The sequence below is a fragment of the Macrobrachium rosenbergii genome, chromosome 11 (assembly GCF_040412425.1).
Source record: "Macrobrachium rosenbergii isolate ZJJX-2024 chromosome 11, ASM4041242v1, whole genome shotgun sequence".
NCBI lineage: Eukaryota > Metazoa > Arthropoda > Malacostraca > Decapoda > Palaemonidae > Macrobrachium > Macrobrachium rosenbergii.
Genome location: NC_089751.1, coordinates 13,943,886 through 13,966,035, shown reverse-complemented (window position 1 = coordinate 13,966,035; position 22,150 = coordinate 13,943,886). Strand labels below are relative to the sequence as shown.

Genomic DNA, 22,150 nt, shown 5'->3' with positions numbered 1-22,150 from the left:
AAAAAAAGTGACCCCAGGGACATGAACAACCAACGACCAATCAGCCTCCTCAATTTTATTTATAAGATCTTCACCAGAGTTATCACTGATCGAATTGCAAGTAAGCTTGATGAAAATCAGCCAAGGGAACAAGCAAGCTTTAGAAGAGGCTACTCCACAATTGACCATCTACAAACAGTAAACCAGATCATTGAGAAAGCAAACGAATATAGAATCCCACGAGTAGTAGCACTTGTAGATTACACCAAGGCATATGACTCGGTCGAAACTGAGGAGGTTATGTCAGCGCTGGAAGAACAGGGAGTTGACTCAGATTGCATAAATGTCCTCCGTCACATCTACGACCATGCAACACCATTTATTCGCCTCCACAAACACTCGGAACCATTCCAACTCAAGAGAGGAGTCAGACAAGGGGATACAAGCTCACACAAACTGTTTACTGCCTGCCTAGGGAGAGCTTTCTGACAACTCAACTGGCAAGAAAATGGAATATGAATAGATGGGGAATACCTAAGTCACCTAAGATTTGCAGATGACATCATTATCGTTGCCCCCACCAAAGAAGAGCTTCAACCAGAAACCTAGGAAGACAAAAAAAAAACCCGCTGGCGAGATGACTTAGATCAACATAAACGACAGTGGCACAGAGCCTGGGGAAGGCCTACATCCAACAAAGGACTTTTGAAGGCTGAAATATATATATATATATATATATATATATATACATACACATACATACCGCACACACACATATATATACTGCATATATATAATGTATATATATATACACACAGATAATCAACATAACTTACTTTTCTCACTGAAGTCTTCTAACAGCAATTTGTTATCCCTGACCTGTAAAAGAAAATGGACAATGTTACTATTAAAAATGTTCAAAATTACTTCCGCTGTATACAGTTAAACACAAATACAGTTATTACATTTTGGGGAAATAAATGTACAGTATGTAGGTTCGTGCACCTATGCAGCCAAAACTAAGACGAACTCTTCAGTCATTCAGCAGCTGCATACCACTTAAAATATATCAAGAATATTATGCATTTTCTTGTTTAAGATTTTCGACAATCAAGCGTGGAGGTGATGACCAGTAGATTATCTGTTACAAGCAAAAAATAAAAAATAAAATAAAATAAATAAATAAATAAAAATATGATTATAAATTATGTTTTATATAATGCCGTGGAATTTATTTTCATATGTTTCTTTTAAAACAGATTTCTCATTTCTTATAATTGGGTGTTGTAATATGTGAAAGTTTGCTTTCCCTTCTTCTTCGTCCATTTAAAAATTTCTACATCTTGAATAATAATAATAATAATAATAATAATAATAATAATAATAATAATAATAATGATAATAATAATAATAATATATGAAGGGAGTAGACCCTCTTTTAAACAGGTCTTATTAAAAAGGAACGACACACACGGAGAAATAGAACGAGTAGCCCAGACCCTCGTCGACAATGGACACAAACCGGAATATAGAAGAGTCTATCAAGGCGAACATCGATAAATGGTACCGTCAGGAACCTCACCCCGATGCCCCTGAACGCATAGAGCTCTTCTATAAAGGACAATTTCATCATAAATATAAAGAAGACGAACGCGCCCTCAAAAACATCATCGAGAATAATGTCAGCCCTGTTGACTCCAACAAAAATATACATCTGGTTATTTATTAAAAGAGCAAAAAGACGAGCAGCCTGGTTATGCGTAGCAATCCAGCCACCCCTCAGCAGGACCCCTTGAAGAAAACCAACGTGGTATACCGGTACTCATGCCCCGTCCGAGGATGCTTCGGTTCTTACATCGGTATGACCACCATGCGTTTCTCCAAGAGGATTTCCTGCCATGCCCAAGAGGGGGCCATCTTTAATCATACCAGGACTGTCCATAACCAGAGAATAGCAAGAAAAGACACAATCACGAACATCGAAATAATTGACCGAACTACCGACCACCGCCGCCTGCGCCTCTTGGAAGCATTGCACATTGGGAAGGAGAAACCAACCCTCAACATTACGCAGGAAACCTTTCTTCTCCCCACGGCCGCCAGGAGACCTGCACCGAGCCATCCCCACAGCGGACGAGCGAATCAAAATTCGGCATCTGAGGATCTAAATTCTCCTATTCATCCCCAGCACTACAACGCCGCTCGCACGCAAGACGAGTCCCGAACATCAACTTGGGAGAGAAGGCTCCGCCAGAGATTACCTGACCAGGGCAGCCAATCATAATTCAGCACCGATCAAGATCCCCCTATACATACCAACCCGAGCACCTCGTTTCTATCCAGTTACAGGCTGCTCCAGGAGCAAGAGCCCGTGCCAGCACAAGGCTGGCTTAATCTTAAACAACAACCTCGTTTCTTCAGACCTTCTGCAACCACGTCCAGAGGAAGACCAACGAGCTGGTCGAAACATGTCGACGGTACCTGAAGTAGAACCTGAATCCAAACAACGAACGATTTCTGATTGGATATTTTAATAAAGACTTCCCGCATTCCGCACACTATCTTTTCCAAGTGCTGGCACTTCTGCTAGGAGTCCATCCTTGATAGTGTGACGGGCAACTACATCTGATGTACCGGAGAAGCAACTTGCCACTACTTCAACTGTGGGAGGTTGGTCTATTCTACACTTTATTGCTTGTTCACGGAGAAGTATCTGGAGTTTTAATTTGTTACCACTTGATGGCCAGAATCTGTTCATCTCGATAGGTAATGGTGTGTCATGATTTATGACACTCATCTCAATCAGTGCTTTCACTTGACGGCGCCTCCTCTCTGAATCTTATGGAACCCTCAACATAGGAATTGAAGACCAAGTCAAACCTGTCAGCTCCGTGACCAACTGCAGACACATAGTCCAAAAACTATTCACAGAATTTCCCAAATGTCAGTAGATTTTTTGTCTTTATCTTTCAGATGTTGGCCACCACAGCCACTAAACATGCGGTCTGTATATCACTGTCCTTTGCTGGTGTTCTTACGTCATCCTCAATGAGTTTTAACTCTAATTCTTGCACTAGGGCACTTTTCAATGGTTTGGTCATCAGCCCTGCCTTGTCAAAAAATAGAAAGACAGAGATACATCATACTGTCATAGCTCTTCCATTGCCCTTCGTCAGACCCTAGCAACCTCAATCGATCTCTTTATGTGGCCTTCTTCTTTCTGTTTTCCTAAGGATTTTCCTCTGACTTCCTTCCTAGCATGTGGATGCTGAGAAATGTCTTCAGGTTGGTTCTATGGATAGTTGACGAGAATCTCACTGTCTTGTTAATAAATCTCTCTGTTCTAAGTGTTTCATAAGCTTTGGTCCCATTTTCCGTGACAGAAAGCAACTGGCTTCTGATATCATCAGACATTACTTCTTGGGTCAATATGTTGTGAATTTTCAATTGGATGGGAGTCGGCTGAAATGGGTTCTCATTGCTCTCAGTTGTAAGTACTGCTTGAACTTTCTGTTCCCCATCAGCAATTTCAGTTTTACTGATTCTGCTCTCCTCACACAGACTTTTAATCACACCACTTAACTCTCTGTGTAAGTTGTCAATGGCAAGCATTTCATGGTAGATGAGCTCCCATATTGCCACACATTTCTTTTTTTGGATGTTGCCAATGATACCTGAGGCACTATTTTGGGATCTGTTGATAGTTTGTTCTAACGCCATATCAGCTCTGACTACACTGTTCCATCGCTCTGCTTCACCACAAATTTTCCCTCCTGGAATGCTTCATAGGTATGAGGTGCAGTGTCAGATAGCTTGCTCATGTCATCCAAATACAGCGAACACCATCTCAGGTAGTTGGTTGCATCAAATGCTGCAAAGACAGGAACCAGGGCCATACTGCCTGGAGATGTAGATCCCAACTGCCTTCACGGTCACTTCGAATCAGGTTTTCCACTTGCAGTATTAGGTCAATGAAGGTGTCCCAGTATTTGAATGTTTCCCTGTTGCTTCTGGCACTGGAAATGAAATTGTTAAAGTCTCTGAAAAGCTGAGAACTGCTTTCTTTGAATCTTTGAAACAAGTTTACACTTTCATCTGTGGATGAAGCGACCTTCTCCTTCACCTCAGCCAACAATTCGAGCTGCTCCATATGAATCCTGTTGTTCTCTGCATCCCTGAAAAACTCAGCCCACTGTAACCTGAGCAGTGCTTCCTTGAGAAACTGCAGTCCTTTAAATGATATTGAATATTTCTTTCCCTTTAAAACCGACTCCACAACATTCACTCCAAAGACTCCACTCTCAACAAAAATGTTTTCTGCACCACTCCCCTTTAGATACTTCCCAATGCAGCCGAGGGCAACCTTTGCCATATGAAATGATCCCATGCACAGGACGAGATCCTCAAATTCTTTTGGACGGATCAGCTGTATTTCCTGTGCAATGTGGTACACACCATCACAAGTCACCGGAAGTTTCAGCTGATCTATGGAAGTACAGGGAGAAACCTTACTTGCTTCTTTGGGATATCTTTGTCAGAGAGGACAGCATTCATTTCCCTCCAGGATGGCATTGTCTGCATTGTGGGCAGAATCTTGACTGAGGATTGAAGTCCATGGGCAAGTCCGCTCTTTTTGCTGGTTTGTGGAATGTCTGCACTTCTTGGCACTTAAGCTCACATTTAAATGTCTTCTGGCCATGTTCTGTTCTTGTCTCTGAAATTTTGGGTTTACGCATTCTTGAACCATCATCATCTTGGAACAGCAAACTCACTGCATCATGGCTTCCACCAATACCTGACAAGGTTGCTTCATCATGATCAAAATTATCAGAAGCAACTACAGTGAACTGTGAACTGCCAAAATGACTAGGGAAGGGAACCTCATCACTACCTGATTGAACTAGAAATGTAGCCATGTTAGCCCATCATAACTACCACACAGCCCATACTGGCTGAAGCTTGTTATCAAAGTGGCACTCTTGCATGCATCATAAATTGCCTGGCTATTCATCATATGCATAGGTGTTCGTTTTCTACCATGATGCAGCATATAATACAAAATTTGAGTTAAGCCCTGCACCTGTCTACATTTCGCTCTAGATACCCCACAGTCACTCTCACCATCTACAACATCAGCATCACCTTTCATTACCTTTGTTGAAGCATTTGCAAATGAATTCACATCAAAACTGAAAAGTGCGGCAAAAAACTTGAGAAGCAGCTCTGGTACTACCATAATAACAGTTGCTGTTTCTAAATCCTGAGTATTACAAAATCTATCCTGCAAGTCAAAATCTAATTCCAATAGGTACTGCCTGATCATTTCTGCACACTACTGAATAGGATCTGTGCTGCAGATAATTTCTGCTGTTACATCTGAGACTTGGTGACCTGCTTTGGTTTAGAGAATGAAATTGTTGAACCAAAGTGAATTGCAAGCAGGACTTTAACCTCTCTATTACTTACACAAATGTCTGTACCTAGTTCATGATTCATGCGGTCTCTAACATAACTGAGTTCATAACCATCACCCTGGCTAAGTCCTGTCTCTATCTCTGGCATCACAGATAACCATGCTCTTTCCACGGCACTCATTGGCTGATTCTCCATATGGCTGGCTTTAGCACAACCATATTTCCGTACGTATTTCTTTATACATGAAACGTGGTAATACAAGTCCGCTCCAAACAAGTCACAAGTACAGACATAAACATCATCTTGTTGAAAAACAGTTGCTGCCAAGAATTTTTTGGCTGGTTCCATTTCTGAAATCCGAAACTTTTCATATGTACCTTGATGTTTGATAAACGTACATATAACACATTTTTGGCTGTGAATGTCACGTTGAGGAGTAGGAGGTGTCCGGGACATAGCATGTGTTCGTGAACTACAGACCCCAGATTCACCTGGTTTTGAATTTCTGGCAATATTTCTTTACATTCTGTGGCTCAATTAGGCATAAAAGAGCTTAATATTGCATACCAAAATGGTCAGTAACATGTTTTGTAAAGGATTTCATCTGGAATAAATCCGAAAATTAGTGAATCTGTGATTTTGACGTGTACTTTCTGCACTATTGTGAAATATTGATTTACATTAGATTTTTGCGACCTTTTGACCTCTGGTGACCTCATTTGGATACCAACTTTCCCCATGATGATTGATATGTATAGAGGATGTAAATACAAACATTTTAAGATGTATTTCGTTGTTCTGTGATTGATATTTTCCAAGTTAGGGTCATTTCCTCGGTTATTGCCAGTTACCAAAAGTCTACCCAGACTTTTTTGATACCCCTCAAAGTCTAGTTTATGGAAATGAAGAGAAACTTCGTGCCTCTTTCATGCACACGGTGACCCCCTCAGCCAATGGACTAGGGGGAGAAAGAAAAGGGCCGCCCTGCTTCATAATTCCACGGCATAATATTAGTCGATTCCTGGCCCTGTCTCTCTGGCATGACAAATCCCCAACACCATGTGATACAGTGGCGTTAATATTCAATTGTTTGCTTTGCTGTTGAATTCTAGTGACAAAATATTTTATATAATATAATTATGATAATTTACGTAGACCCGAAAACTGTTCACGCTAATGACGGTTAGGTTAGGATGCATTAGATTTTTCGGCAATTTTCAGCACAAACAAGACGCTTATATTCCACAGTCTACAGTGGTCAGGGCCATTTCTAGCTTTGTGGGGGCCCTAGATAGATAGGTAGGTAGGTACTTCATATATCCCCCAGGGGTTTGTCAAACTGTGATGAAGCGATTCCTAGCCTTTAGATGGTCTACTAAGATACAAGAAACTATTACACTTCACATTTATTTATTTCACACATCTATATTTCGAAGTGCAAAGGTAATAAAAAAACCCAACATTTAAAATAATGCTTAATTAACATCACAGTCACACACTAACCAGAAAAACAACTAATAATTCACATGATTCACAGTAACAATGTATTGTCCTCAAAATGTCTGCTTCCTGGCTTTTTTATTCATAATCTGTACCTTTTACGGCCTTAGTTTTCTTTCTGGACTTTTCTTGAATGGCAAGTCCATATTTTCATCTAACTTGGTTAGGTATGATGATGTAATATTAGTGCGCTGGAAGCCAAGACAGGTATCTAAGTGACTGGCCTTATAGCCTGCATTATAATTAGCAACTGCTTGTGCAGCAGCAAGGTCCAGCATCTGTTTGGTAATATTTTTATGTTTTGGACTATCTTGTGGCTAGGACCCATCAAATGAGACATCCATATGTAATAAGTCTCTCCTAGGTGCAATGCCATGTTTATCAATATAATGCTTGAAAAGTTCTATGGTATTTGTACGTAAACTTCTCACTTTTGCTACAGCCAATTCAGTAATGTGTTGAGCACAATTATCTTCCATAAGTTTTATTACTAATTTTCCCTAAACTCAAGCACCCAATCAGTTTTGAAAACCCATTGTAGCCTAACCCCAACAACATTGTTACATAAACAACCATAGAAGTTAATGGTAAAAAGCTTGATTACATATATCATCATCATTTATAATAATTTCACACCCTCTGCACATAAAAAAATGGAACAGTCAAGTAATTTATATATTTTCACGTCAATATCAGAATTTTCACGACAATATGGACAGGCCATTTTTCTAAGCACACCTTCAATATAATCACATTTCATAATACAGTACTTCCCACTGGTTGCGTCAACAGGCTTTCCACTGAATACGATTTATGTTCTAAAGAAGAACGTTTTATGGAAGGACTTTCACCGAGGATTTTCTTTTAAGTTTCAAGTTTTTGCTTGAATCATGCTTCACCCCCTAAATGTGCATCCTTTTTGTTGTTTCACTTGTTTCCCTGGCCTAGGCATCTTGGAACAACTGTATAACGAATCGAACTAAGTAATATTACCTGGAAAAACGAAGGACTATACTAAATTCGCTGAATTCAATCACTCACGGCACCTCAGACTAAATGTAAACAAACTCTCATGGAGACACTGATATTAAACGAAGTGCGATACATAGTTGCTTGGCAACTACCCGCCTTTGGTATGAAATGACTCGAGGACAAACGTTTATCTATCCGAGAAACGTAAACATCGCAAGAAACCACGAAAAAATGAGAAAATCCGAAAGTAATAAAGAAATTGCGATCTGTAATGTTTTGACAGAAGTCAAGAACGACCACGTGGCATTTAAATGGAGGGTGATTTTAAACATGAGCGCGCGCAAACGCGCTAAAACCCACCGAAACTGAAAGTACAATGTCTATATTATACTAAATATGGGTTTCTTATATAGATTTCGGTTTGACGACCATTTTTACCTAAAATATAGGGTTTAGGGTCCCTTAACGTGAATGGTGGGTCTAATTATATAGCACAGAAATCTGTAGTGTCAACAACTGCACTTAATTACACAAATGCTAATAAATGAAAACTGTCATAGGTATACATATAATATGAGGTGCACATGATAAAATCTTTTAAATGTTCAAATTTTAAAATTGAAAATTAAAAATTTTCAAAAGGAACCGGGGACCCCCGCGTGGCTTGGAAAATTTTAATTTTCCAAGCTACCCGGGGGGTGGGGAGGGTGTCACTGGTGGCTTGGGGGCCCTAGGCAAATCGCCTAGTCCGCCTATAGCTAGAAACGGCACTGAACTGTCAGGGTGTCTCTCTCACTCTGTCTCTCTCTATTTTATATTTATATATATATATATATATATATATATATATATATATATATATATATATATAATATATATATATATATATATATATATATATATATATATATATATATATATATATATATATATATATATATATATATATATATATACATATACCGACATATGAATGTTGAATGATCTATTACTCTTACCTTGGCGTCGCTGATTTTGACTGGGGTCAACACTCACAAACACGAAAAACATAGTAGTTTAAAAGAAATCTCAGTTTGAGAAAGGACTCAATAGAGAAATTCTAGATCTTAATTAATTACTTGTTTTACATTTAGTCGGATGAGTAAATTACACAGAGCCATTCACCCTGGCTCTTGGCACTTACGGTATTAACTGACACAAGAATGAACTAACTGGAGTGCCAAACAATGATGCAATCAATACTTAAATCTGTTAACTGACACAAGAATTCAATAACTGGGGTGCCAAACAATGAGGCAATCCAACATTAATTTGCTTGAGGACTTGATTGTTGCCTGTGGACATAGTGGAGCAGATGGAAGATACAACGTATTTACGGCCTTTCTGCAAACGTGGAGGAAGGGCACATTTACACTTGATAAATTAGAACAATTGCAACTGTACAAAAGGAAATTGCCGAAGACTCAAGGAGGGTGACGTCAATTTATGATCAGGCAATTTATTGATTAATTCTGATAATTTACAACGCCAATGAAGCAACGGGTCTTAGCACATTGAAAAGAAAGGAACGGAAATGAGAATTAGAACAAAAGAATGGGCCGAAGAACCTTCTACCAGACATTACATTTATTTCTGGTGATACAAATTCATTTCTTGCTATAATGTGGTTCGGATTCCACAATAAGCTGTAGGTCCCGTTGCTAGGTAACCAAATGGTTCTTAGCCACATAAAATAAATCTAATCCTTCGGGCCAGCCCTAGGAGAGCTGTTAATCAGCTCAGTGGTCTGGTTAAACTAAGGTATACTTAACTTAAATGCTGAGCGGAGATTGAGTGGATCAACATCAATAGAGCCTCTATCAATCTGGACTTCTTATTGTACACTCAGAGAGGCTTTGGATAGGGAGGTTCCCGGCCGGAACAAAGGAAATTGGGAGAGGCAAGAGCTGTGTGCTCTCTCACTAGCGTTCGGTCTGTATCTCTCGCTTGACTTCTCTACTGCCCTTTTATGCCCTCCTCAAAATGCCGGCTTCCAGTGCCTCGGGCATGTCGGGTGAGAGAGTTCACTGGTGGGTGGATACTGTTATACATCAGTTTGCATGTGTCCCAGAGACAAGGCATTATCTGAAATAGATCTTCTGCCAGCAGATCATAGAGGTAAATTTAGGATGACGCTTTAGCGAGGCGTAGGAGGAGGATAATGGAAGGGTACTTTGGACCTTGACGAATCTACTGTTAATTTCAAGCTGGAAAAACCAAGAGGTTGAATCTGAACCAGGATTAGCAGAAGGCTTGTCTTCTTGGGCTCAGGCTGTTTTCCAAACGGAAAACAGAGCGAGGAGAGAAGTATTTATCAATACTTCTAGTATATATATATATATATATATATATATATATATATATATATATATATATATATATATATATATATATATATATATATATATATATATATCCTTTATACGCTCAGAAAATCACAGGAGATGCAAGTGACACAATGCCCTAAGTAAGGCTAGGGTAAAGGAAGGTTAGGGTAGGATGTATTTGATTTCTCGGCAAATTTTAAGTGGGAAAAAAAAAAAAAAAAAAAAAAAAAAAAAACATATCCTCGCAGGTGCACAAACATTTATCATTTATAATACTTTTTGGGTGTGAATTATTCCCAAAGTATAGCGAATACGACATTAAGCGTTTTTGTGGCTTATCATTACCGGGTATAAAGAAGTAGCTGAGAAGAAAAATGGCTCATTTTACAAGAGCAAATTTTCTTGTTGTTCCTTGTTTACTATTATCTGATGTTGCATAAATTTCATTACCATTTTATTTTCTTTAGTAACTGAACGCAAAGAATCGCTCGTTTTGCTGCTCTGTGTCACCTTTTCCTTTTGAAATGCAAACGTTCTGAGTAATTCAGATCTTGAATGTTCGTAGTTCAGTGGTGTGTAATATCCAATTGTATATTGCTGAATGTTTTGTTACAGAAATATGTTTTTGTTTCTACGACTAAATCTTGGGACTTACGGCATTTGTCCTCTTTCATTTTTCACTTGCTTCATTTCTTGTTGGTCCTTAAATTTCCTTCCTTTAGTTTCATCACATTTTCATTCTTGTCAAATTTTCATTTTACTTTGTCATCTGTTTCGCAGGCCATTATTTTCGTGTCTGTGTTTTAGGTCAGAAAATTTCTCTGGAGGCCATCTTGCGTTTTTTGTTTGCTTGTGAAAACTGTAATTGAAATTTCTCAATTATTCAATGATTCACCGTATCATGAACAACCATTGATTGAATATTTGTTTTGACTCGAATCTTGGGCAGGATTTCTTTACCCGTACTGGTATTTATTGAAAATATCACATTCCTGCTATTTGTAAAGGAAAACATAAATGACATAGGTGAGCATGGAAAATCATAACAATCATGCCCTAGTATTCTGGAAAGAAAACGCACATTGTGCAGGGTATCGAATAACTATGTTCACTGTAGTGAAAGAGTTTTGTAATCACTGATTGTTCCTTTATGTGTCAGGGATGATTCCGACATCCTACGCTTTTACTGAGTTCTTGGCTGATAAGTCACAGTAATGTGGAGGAATTACCATTGTTAATATTAAATTTTATATTTTAAATGAATTTTTAATATGCAGAACCCGAATGGTCTTTGTTGATGGCAGATATAGTAGCTTTTGTAATGTCATCAGGTGTTCCTCAAGGTAGAGTTCTTGGGCCTTTGCTATATATTATATATATTATTAGTGACATGATTGCATAGGCTGATGATGCTACTCTTCCAGCTTTTGTTCCTTCTCGCCATAGGTCTGTGGTTGCAAAATACTTGAAGTGAGATCTGGCACCTATTCATGAGTGGTGCAGGCTCTGGGGCATGAAGCTTAACTCTTCTAAAACTCAAAGTATTATAATCAGTCGATCCAAAACACTTTTGGCTTTGCATCCTGATTTACATATAAATGGTATGGTTTTGAATATCAGTGACTCATTTAAGATGTGATATTGAACTTTTGATAAGAAACAGATTTTTGAGAAACATTATACTGTTTTCAGAAACGTAATATTGCTTCCTCTGTTTATCAGAAAGTTGGTATCATGCAGAAATATTTTCGAATGTTTTGAGATGAAGCTTTCATATCTAAGTGTTAGAACTCTTTTCTTCGTCCTTGTTTGGACTGTAGTTCTCCACTGTGGTCTTCGGGCGCTGAATCTCATCTCAAACTATTGGATAGACTAATGAAATCCGTCAAGTTTATTTTCCCAACTCTTCATGTTGACTTGTGGCACAGACGTAAAGTGAGTTCATTAGGTTTGTTGTGCAAAATGTACTACCACGAAAAGCATCCTCTGCACTCTTCTTTATTTGACCTGGCTGTTTTTACTTGCAACTCTAGGCAGGCTGCTGCTACAAACAGTGTGTCGTTTTCTAGTATCAGGTTTAAAACTACTCAATTTGTTAGGAGTTTTATTTTAGCTACAAATAAAATGTGGAATAGTTTGCCAAGCATAGTTTTGGAATATGATCTCTAAATGCTTAAGCGAGGAGCAAAGTCATCCCTGCTTTCCGCTAACGTTTCCTGAATTCAGGTGTATCGGTTTTATTTTCTATTCCTTCATATTCAATTATTTATCACTTTTTCCTTTAACTTCTCTCTCTCTACAGCCTAATGTCCCTTCGGAGCACTCGTGGGTTTATAGTGTGTTGACTCTCTTCATAAGGGTTTTCAGCTGAAGATTTAAAAAAAGAAAGACCAATAGGCTGGTAAACTCCAATGTGGCACAACTTAGGAAAAATAAAACAAAATGTAATATGGCTACCTGTAGTATAGTTGATATGATAAAGCTCTGTAATGTGAATTATGCATATTAAAGAAGGAGAGCTTGCAAACTCGGAAGTTTTAAACGCACCTAAGAATGTTAGGATTCGGTGCCGTACAAAACCTATTGCAAAAACAGTCGTTCAGATTAGCCAGTGCTCCGAATACAAATTTCAGACAAGTCTAAAGTAATACTTAGGAAAACGTTGCACATTTGCATAAACACCAACGGAGTGTCATTCTTACCCTTTAAGCATGCTTATCACAACTGGCTATCAGGGTCATCCTAGTCATGGTTAAATTTGTGAACATGGCTGACCCAATTTTTCATTAATATTTCTTATTTAAAAGAAAATTCACCTGGACTTGTAAAGATTATAAAGAGTATATATGCTATTAGCGTTCTATAGGGAAAATTGTTTTGTGTTTTACAAAATATATTACAACAGTCATTAAGAAATTAACTTACAAAAATATTTAGAATGTATATTATAATTATCCTTAGGAGCTAAAGTATATAAGCAGATTATATAAAAAAAACCTTAAAGCAAGAAAATACAGTACAGTACATGAAAAATCTGTTCAATGCAATTCTCTTGCCGTATAAAATACCAAGAGAGTACATCACAACTTACATATGGTCTTAACTTTGAACTGAATTCCAGTAGTCAGCCTAATCTTCTACATTCTGGTTACTCATTTCAATGTCATTCCTCAAGCGCAGCCTCTTAAGCATTTACTTTCCATCTTTGGAAAAGAAATCCAAGCTTCTTGACTTTCAGAAAGTTCATTCAATTAAGAAACTTCGAGATTTAAGAACAATATGTCACAAAGACTAGAGGTAACAGGTACTGGAAAGTCTTGCTTGATAATTCCAAAGTGAATGCATATTGGAAGTATGTCGTTAAGGGTATAAGTAGTTAATAATAATAATAATAATAATAATAATAATAATAATAATAATAATAATAATAATAATAAAAATATAATAATAATAATACTAATAATAATCACTAGATTTTAATTGCATCTCCTCAAAGAAAAAAATTGATTTGTAACAAAAAAGAGTCGAATAAAAACCAGAGGATACTAGGGGTAAATAAGCAGCAACTCCTCCAGTACGTAACAAGCAAGTTTCATAAAAATCTGACTGAATTTAAACGCATAGTTGGGAAAAATAATCGCTACTCCCAAGGTAGCTATACACTAAAATCCCAGAAATTCAGGGAAAAACTGTATGAAAAGAAAATATTGCTCTTTAAATTGAACTGGAACCTACAAAAGTAGGGACACTAGAAATAATTGGGGAAAGTAACCACCAATGTTATTGCATCTCAAGATTCATTTGAATCAGAGACCTATGTCCTCACAGAAGCCAGAAAATTAATTTCCTAATTGTTCTCTAAGCCACTGTCGCAAATAAACGCTTCTAGACGATAAAATGATATGACTAGTTATAACAAAACGTTCCCTCAGTCTTCCTTTTCTGGAAAGGAAATTTCTTACTGCTTCTGTGCACTAGGCCCTGCCAGTTATTTCTTGCAGTTCGCAAACTGTTGGTGCCATCAGATCGTGTCTGAAGACTCCAAGTTACTCGGCTTGAGCTCTATCTTCGAGGAATCACAATATTTCATAGCTCTTTTTAACTGTAACTCACAGAATAAAGAAACAGAATATTCCCCACAACCGATTCCCGAAAACCTACATTTTCATAATGGTGTGTATTGAATATTCGATTCTGCTTAGGATTGCTCTGCTAATACGTTCAAGGCAACTACCAATAATATTCTCTCACACATATTCCCACTTCTTACCGTGTTTTATTTCTCCAGAAGTTTATGAACAAGGCTTGATGAACTACAAGTGTATGGAACGCTACAGTTTCAAACATTTCTGAGGTAACGTCAACAATCCCTGATCTTTAAATCTGTGAGGCTTGTAGTGATCCGGTGTTTTAGTTATATCAACTACGTACTTGCAGGAACATAGAGATAATGTTAATTTATTCCTCATTGAGTCTGAACCCGTTGTTAATAAATTTCCAATAAAAATTATAATAGGCTTTTTTGTAGGAGATGGAATAATTATAATGACGATGATACAGATGACAACAGCAACAGTACTAAGCGATGGAACTCAGAACATGATAAAATGTTAAAAAATTCTTGCCGTATCACCAAATTTTTATGCGCAAAAAGAATCAGTTTATCTGAAGACATACATGGACTAATATCACCTAACGTTCATGCACAACAAGAATCAATTTATCTGAAGACATGGGACTAATATCACCAGATGCTAATCATGCACAAGATTCAGTTTACATGAAGACATAGGAACAGTAATGAATGAGTACACTGCAAAGGAGATCAGATAACTATAACAGAACAGTCATGCTTTCGAAGACTACAAAATGATTCAGAGGTGAAGGACGACTCAGGTTTCCCTGTTTAGTTGAAGTTACCGTAGTTGCTGTAAGCAGATAAGTAGAGAAGAACCCCTTCATGCACCAGGTCATACTGCTCCTGAAGAAAAAAAAACAAGAAGAAGCAAGTGAAAAAGAAAAATAGATAAACAAGATATTATCTACCATTCTTAAGAATAGAATGGAAATACAAGTTCCTTGGTACAGTTGAAGCGTATTGACTGGCGGGATCTGTGGACGTGTGACACAGGGATGGTTATTGATTCTGGCTAAAAGGTATCCTGACTTAATTTGAGGGAAGATACAAAAGAGGCAAATCTAAAAGTAAGAACACGAACAGTAAGAACACTATGAATTTTTTTTTGCTCAAAGATGTGTGACAGAACATAAAAAAACTTTCTCAGGAAAAATTTTGAAAAATGGTTTCAAGAATCATATACTGTAAACTACAGTCAAGTTTGTCCGTAACTCTTTTTGGATATATTTGTCAGAAACAGCATGTTTTCATTGCCTCTTGTTTTGAAAATAACACCAGGACCATTCTTTTTTTGTGATCTGAGGGTAATATTTCCCAACTGATGGTGAGACTTTGAAGTCAAGATTTCAAGTAATCCATCAGGGTTTCTTGAAAGGATATTTTAAGCAAAATTTCTTGATATTCTTATTACGATATTCAACTGACATTTTCTGAGGTTCTGGAGAAATAAAGAATCTAACCGCTTGACGTTATATGAAAAATTAGTTCAGGTTATGAATACTAACGAGCAAGTTTTAACGCCGAGAATTAAGGAGAATGAGATAGTGAGATTTGTGGATAATGTGACAACAAGCTTTTTGGATAGAGTAACAGTGAGATTTGATAAAAGTGTGACAGCAATACTTAGGGACAGTGTGAGAGCGAGATTTGAAGAAAATATGAGCAAGATTTGATGACAGGGTAGCAGTGAGATTTGTAGGTAGTGTGAAAGCCAGATTTGAAGAGGGTGTGGAAGTAAAATTTAAGGACTCTCTGAAAGCGAGATATGAGGAAAGTGTGACAATGAGATATGAGGATATTATGACAGTGATATTTGGGACTATGGTAAGATATGTTTGAGGAAATTTTGACAGCAAGATTTGACATGTGAAAGTAAGATTTCAGAAACGTATTGCAGCAACGTTTGACGAGAGAGTGTACAAGAACATTTCAGGGAAGTATAACAGTGAGATTTGAACAGAACAATATGCCAACAAAATCTGAGGAAAGTGTGACAGTAAGATCTGAGGATATTGCAAAAACCAGAGATGAGTGGTCATACCTCAGACACAATAAATTCTGGTCGGTCGAAGGTGATCGACTGGACAGAGTGATAGACGTCGACTTCCTGATGGAGCTTGACTCTGTCGATCGTGTGCTTCAGCGCCATCATTAGACCACATCCTGTGACTCCATCTCTGAATAAAGAAGACAACTTATTCTGGATGGTGTGGAGAAACTGAGGAGATCAATCTACTCTCTTACGTATTTTCGATTCACGATTTTATTCCAGTTGCTTAAAAGACCAACTCATTTAAATATATTTTTTCAACAAAAGAATAGAATGCAGAAATTAAATCAAGACAATTATCTGGTCTAGCTTATTTACTTGTTATACTTCCTTGCGACATATACTATTCGAGAATAAAGTGTACAAAGATAATAATGATAATTGAGTTTCTTAGTGCATGACGTCGTTAAATTTTAAAAGATTGTTTTACCGATTCTAAAGAACAAAAAGAACAAACCATGAACCAAATTAGCTCTCGTAATAACTAACACACGCACACATTATATTTATATATATAATATATATATACATACTGTATATACTATAATCCACTTCGCAGTAAAAAGTTGGGAAATAAATTCTGTTTCCAATTTTCTTGCTGTTCTTTTCATGATTAAACTTAGAGTGCAAATCTTACATGATATATATATATATATATATATATATATATATATATATATATATATATATATATATATATATATATATATATATATATATATATATATATATATATATATATATATATATATATATATATATATATATATATATATATATATATATATATATATATATATATATATATACATACATATATTTATATATGTGTGTGTGTGTGTACAAGGACCTAAATATTGCATCTGATTGAATTAAATTGCTACTGGGAATATGAATAAATGTTTCATTGTGACTGATTTGAAAAGGGCCCATTAGTGAAAGAAAGTGAAAAAACATTACCAGAGCATATTACTGAACAGGTCTAACAACTTCTGTTTGAGTCGCAAGGTTTGTTACTGAAAGATCTGTCCAAAATGGGTCGATCAGATTGCAAATTTTAAGTGGAATTTGTGAAGGGAGACATTGTCAGCTGGTTTTAAGACCTTAGACTTTTTCATAACCTTTTCTTGATACTGAAAATACGAGGGTCAGATCTCTCAACCTCGGCCACCAAGTAGAATGCTGACAATCTATTCACAGAAAAATCCTCTAGTTTTGTACCCTACTGCCATTTTGATTTTTTTTTCTAACCAAAAGATAAAACTACCAAGGCACGCCGTAAGATCTTGTGCGATTGATGGGATACTAATGATACCAGTGGCAGAGAATGAGGAAATCTCTAAAGATGCTGAAGGTCTTTCTCAGTACACCAGTTTTCTAGGCACTTGAATAAAAGATTATAAGGATATGTTTCTCAAAAAAGAATCTACAGTTAAGAGTGACATCTAAAATTTTAAATGTTTGTGTAGTTGAACGAACATTATAAACGAAAATCTACGTGTGAGGATCCAGTGTCCTAGACCTATCAACAATCACAATTTGAATTTTAATATTGTTCAACACGATTCCCCACGCACTAATTTTAGCTACATCTCCTATGAGGAGAGTGAATCGATGAAACAAAAGAGTCAGCTTGTTTTCTAGTCCAAACCAAGCTCACACACACATGTAATGTAAACAATTAGGGGCCAAAAACAGTCATAAGCTATGCTGAAGCCAGGACTACAATATATATATTTCTGTAAAATGCTGGAAACGGAGAGGGATACATCACATGCACACATGCCCTTGCAAAAACCAAACTGTAAACTGGGGAACAGATTATTTTCAGCGTCGACTTTCAGATATTTGATCATTTGACGTTGGAAAATTGTGTGTAATACTGGAGTCTTAGGTGGGGCAGTAATCGGGTGAGCATGCACTGCCACTCCCACATTTAGCTAATGGAGAGACATTACCAGGTCGTCAAGATGGCCATCGAGAACCCAATTCACGCAACTTACAAAAAATATCAAAGCATTTGGGAACTAAGTATTCCGCAGTTTTTACACACAAAATACCATTTAGGTCTGGACCTCCGTAAGCATCAAGATTCTTCACTCCCAGAGCCTACAGAGCTAAAATAGTAATTCTGGAAGTTTTAATCTTCCTTTAGGAGACAATGTATTCTGTGTCGAGCAGTAACTGGAAGGACGTAATGCTACAGAAAGTTAAACTTACTTGCAAGTGAAAAGAGCTGCAGACGAAGTGGTCGTGAGGGAGTCCACTCTTTCCATAACAGCCAGAAGGGGAAGAAGTGACGAAAGTTGTGTTGTATCATGAGGCCAAAGTTTCATCATCACGACCATGCAGTTAAAGGGTGTAGTGGTTGCCTGAAAAAAGTATAAGCCAAAATCTTGAGTACCTTTCACAGAGATGATATGTCTCCGTTTTGAGTTTTTTGTCTGTCTCAAAGGAATCCTGTATTGTCACAGAATACAATTGTAACCTGCAGGACAATAAAAAACAGGCTCTACAGTTGGTATAGGGACAAATGTAATAAGTACAAAATATTTCATTATTCTTTAAATACTGCGAACTTAAAAACTCAAGGCATAATATTTTACAAGTAACAAGCAGTGACGTTTACTTCATCAACAAAAGTTGGCTTGAAAACAACATTAGCATAAGTGAGAAGGGTTAGTTTTAATGCCTGGGATTCTGATATTTCAACACATGATCTAATATTGCATAATCATTTCTTTTGCCTTTATCATGAAGAAACTCAGGGACACCTCAACTTAATGTGTATCAGTTAGAAGAACCACAAAAGTAACAGTACTCTTTACAAATTTGTGAATTTATCCTTCACATGAGCAAATGTATGCAACTACGTCAGATTCGCCATATACATATACACACACATACAAACATAAACACTCATACACACCCAAATACTCACGTACATGTACAGGCCATTTCTGGGCTGCATCCAGCCATGAGTTGATTGCGGTCTATGATAGCCTGACCTAATGGAACTTAGTGAATGTAGAAACGCTTGTAGTCAATATGAACATCAAGTTTTCGTAATTGTATTTTTATTTATATTAGCCCCACGAACAATATAACCAGGGAATGGCCAACGTTAGATAACATGAGCACTGCATATATTCTTTTGTTAGAGGCTCAAAATGCTGTGTTATTGACTGCATCACATATATTCTCTTGAAATATGATGAATTTAAGAATACACTATAAGTTCCTGTAGAAAATAATTAATTATTTCTGACAACTAACACTTGAAGGGAAAGTATCAGGTCACATGTTTCTAGGCCTAAGGGTTAACTATCAGAAATGCCAAATTACCCATACACTTTCAAATTTTCAGGACACCATTTTAAAAGCAATAAAGAGCTGGCATTAAAAATGTGAATCCATAACAACTTATTTAATACAATCACTTTCTAAATCGTCTGATTAAATATGTGGAGAGTCAACCACAATCAAACTAGAGTCAACCACAATCAAACTTACACATGGTAAATGGGAAAATAAAATGCACTATTTCTCACTAGATATACCTCGAAACTCAGCCTAATTTTCCCTGTCAACTTCAGCTCTCATTCTCTCAAACCTAAATAGAGACTAGCATCACAGGCCACATGTAGGATACTGTAGCATAGTGACCATATGAGTTCATCTTTTTGTTTAGTTGCTAATAATTCGTAAAGTTCCTTCTAAAAGAGTCAGTCAATGGTTGCTTGACTGCGATATTTGTTGCATTAGCCAGCTGCACTGAATGGTACAGTTTTGAGCAATCCTGAAATTTATTCAGGCCCAGAAACAGGCTCATTATGCTGAACAGTCTACCCTGGTCTCACTAGGAAGCACTTGTGAACTATTTTGGACTACGGACGCTAGTTGGAACAGCATGAGATAGTTATTTTTTTCTGGATTGATTATCATATAGTAATTGGCATGACAACGGCAGTGGTCACTGAGGAAGTCATTGCAAGGTCTACAAGACTAGATATGTCGGTCTGCGGAGGATGTGATACGATTAGTTCCTGCAGTTGGTTTTATGAAGTTTTGAAAACAATACTTTATGCTGCAGAACTAGCTGCATGTTAGTATATTATACGGAATGAAAATGTCTTGGCGAGATAAGAAAGACTAGGAACTCCTTCCTAGGGAAAATACTATGACGTTAGTTTCATAAGTTGTAGGTTGCTTTGAAGCTTCTCTGAAGTACTTAGGTGGAGTTGGTGTACTTTAAACTACGTATAATAGTTGCTCCATTATTTGGTGCTCCTTTGTAAGAATATTTTGTCACCTCGGTAGGCTGAGTGAGATGTGACTGTGCTTCACACGGACCAGGACTTACTTCTAAGTTACCCTACCAATTTGTCATAACTTATCATTTTAATGGTTTAATAGAATTAATGCTTTTATATTTTGATGGCTGCTATTTTCTGAATAGCATCTGGTTGTTTGAACACTTTTATAAATTGATTTGTATCTTAGTTTTTGCAGATTTTCAAAATATTGCATTCAACGTAGATTTCGTGAGACTGTATATTCATTTTTGTGTGGTTTCTCTTTATTGCCCATAAAGGACATTGTATCATCTGCATTATCACACATTTCATGCACCATTCAGGCTTATTCACTTTTTATATTCATAAGATAGAGCTTTGCCTCTACATCTAACATCCTTGGACATTTTGCATTGCACCATGCATAACTAAACTCCACTGTGTTAGAGCTACTCATATACTAACACGAGTTGCTTTAATAAGAAAATTTTACTTTCTTTCAGAAAATCACTTTTGAAGCCATAATTCCTTGGTAGCCTTCACACTGCATATCAGTCAATTCTCCCAAAAGCTTTATCTCACTTTCAGCCCTCTCACACAAATGTTCTATAATAATTTAAACATTGCATTTCAACAACCTTCACCAGAAGTCATCAAAATATAAACACACTTTCGAGAAAAAAAAAATCGTGGAGCTGATGTTTTCATAATTTGATATGAGAAAGAATGATACTGAATCTACTGAGTATATCTCACTAAATAACAATAATGATAATGATAATAGTAATAATAACAATAAAGTCAATAAAATTAAGGAGTCCCTGGATATACTGATAAAAATGAAAAAGATGAAATAAAGAGAACCAAGCCTATCCAAAGGGGGGTATATGCTGCAGAGTGTACAGTATCGCATATTCTTACCGAGTTCGTGGGCCTAATGGTGACTTCATACTCGGTGAAACTGTCGTAGAATTGACAACTCATTATTTTCACAGCGAATTCGCCAAAAATCTCCTCGTTGTGCTTTGGCAAGACTGATGGATACTCCTGCAGAGAGACACGACCGGAAGCATATTAGTTTACGAGATTGGAACGAAAAACAAAATCTTTCTAACCAAAACTGGAATTCTCTTTCACTCACGATTCCTAGAGAAAGGTTATTGAAACATGTCTGGAATTTCTGTCCGCGATGACACAAAAATAGCATAAAATCTCTGGACACTCAATAAAAATGATTCCTCAGTAATGACCAGAAGAAAATCGTTGGAAGTGCAATTGAAATTATCAGTCATTGTTTACAATAGGAAAATGTTTGAAAGTATACTTGAGAGTAACTGGTACTATTAACTTATAAGATATTTATTTGAAAGTGTTCATTAATTATTCTTCACTGCTGAAACAAAAAGACAATGTTCATTAAATTATTCTTCTCTGC

At 36.9% G+C, this 22,150-nt stretch overlaps 1 protein-coding gene across 7 annotated transcripts in view; it reads right to left on the bottom strand.

Annotated features, from left to right (window-relative positions):
• Window positions 1–14,735: 14,735 nt before the first annotated feature.
• Window positions 14,736–22,150, bottom strand: part of LOC136843165 (receptor-type tyrosine-protein phosphatase F-like) — a 104,413-nt gene continuing 96,998 nt past the window's right edge. For all 7 annotated transcript variants that reach the window (XM_067111224.1, XM_067111223.1, XM_067111226.1 and 4 more), the window contains 4 exons: window positions 21,637–21,762; window positions 18,641–18,792; window positions 16,412–16,547; window positions 14,736–15,213 (listed from right to left, as the gene is read on the bottom strand). In XM_067111224.1, coding sequence (XP_066967325.1) covers window positions 15,139–15,213; window positions 16,412–16,547; window positions 18,641–18,792; window positions 21,637–21,762 — 489 coding nt within the window. In that variant the 3' untranslated portion in view covers window positions 14,736–15,138. The remainder of the gene's footprint in view (window positions 15,214–16,411; window positions 16,548–18,640; window positions 18,793–21,636; window positions 21,763–22,150) is intronic.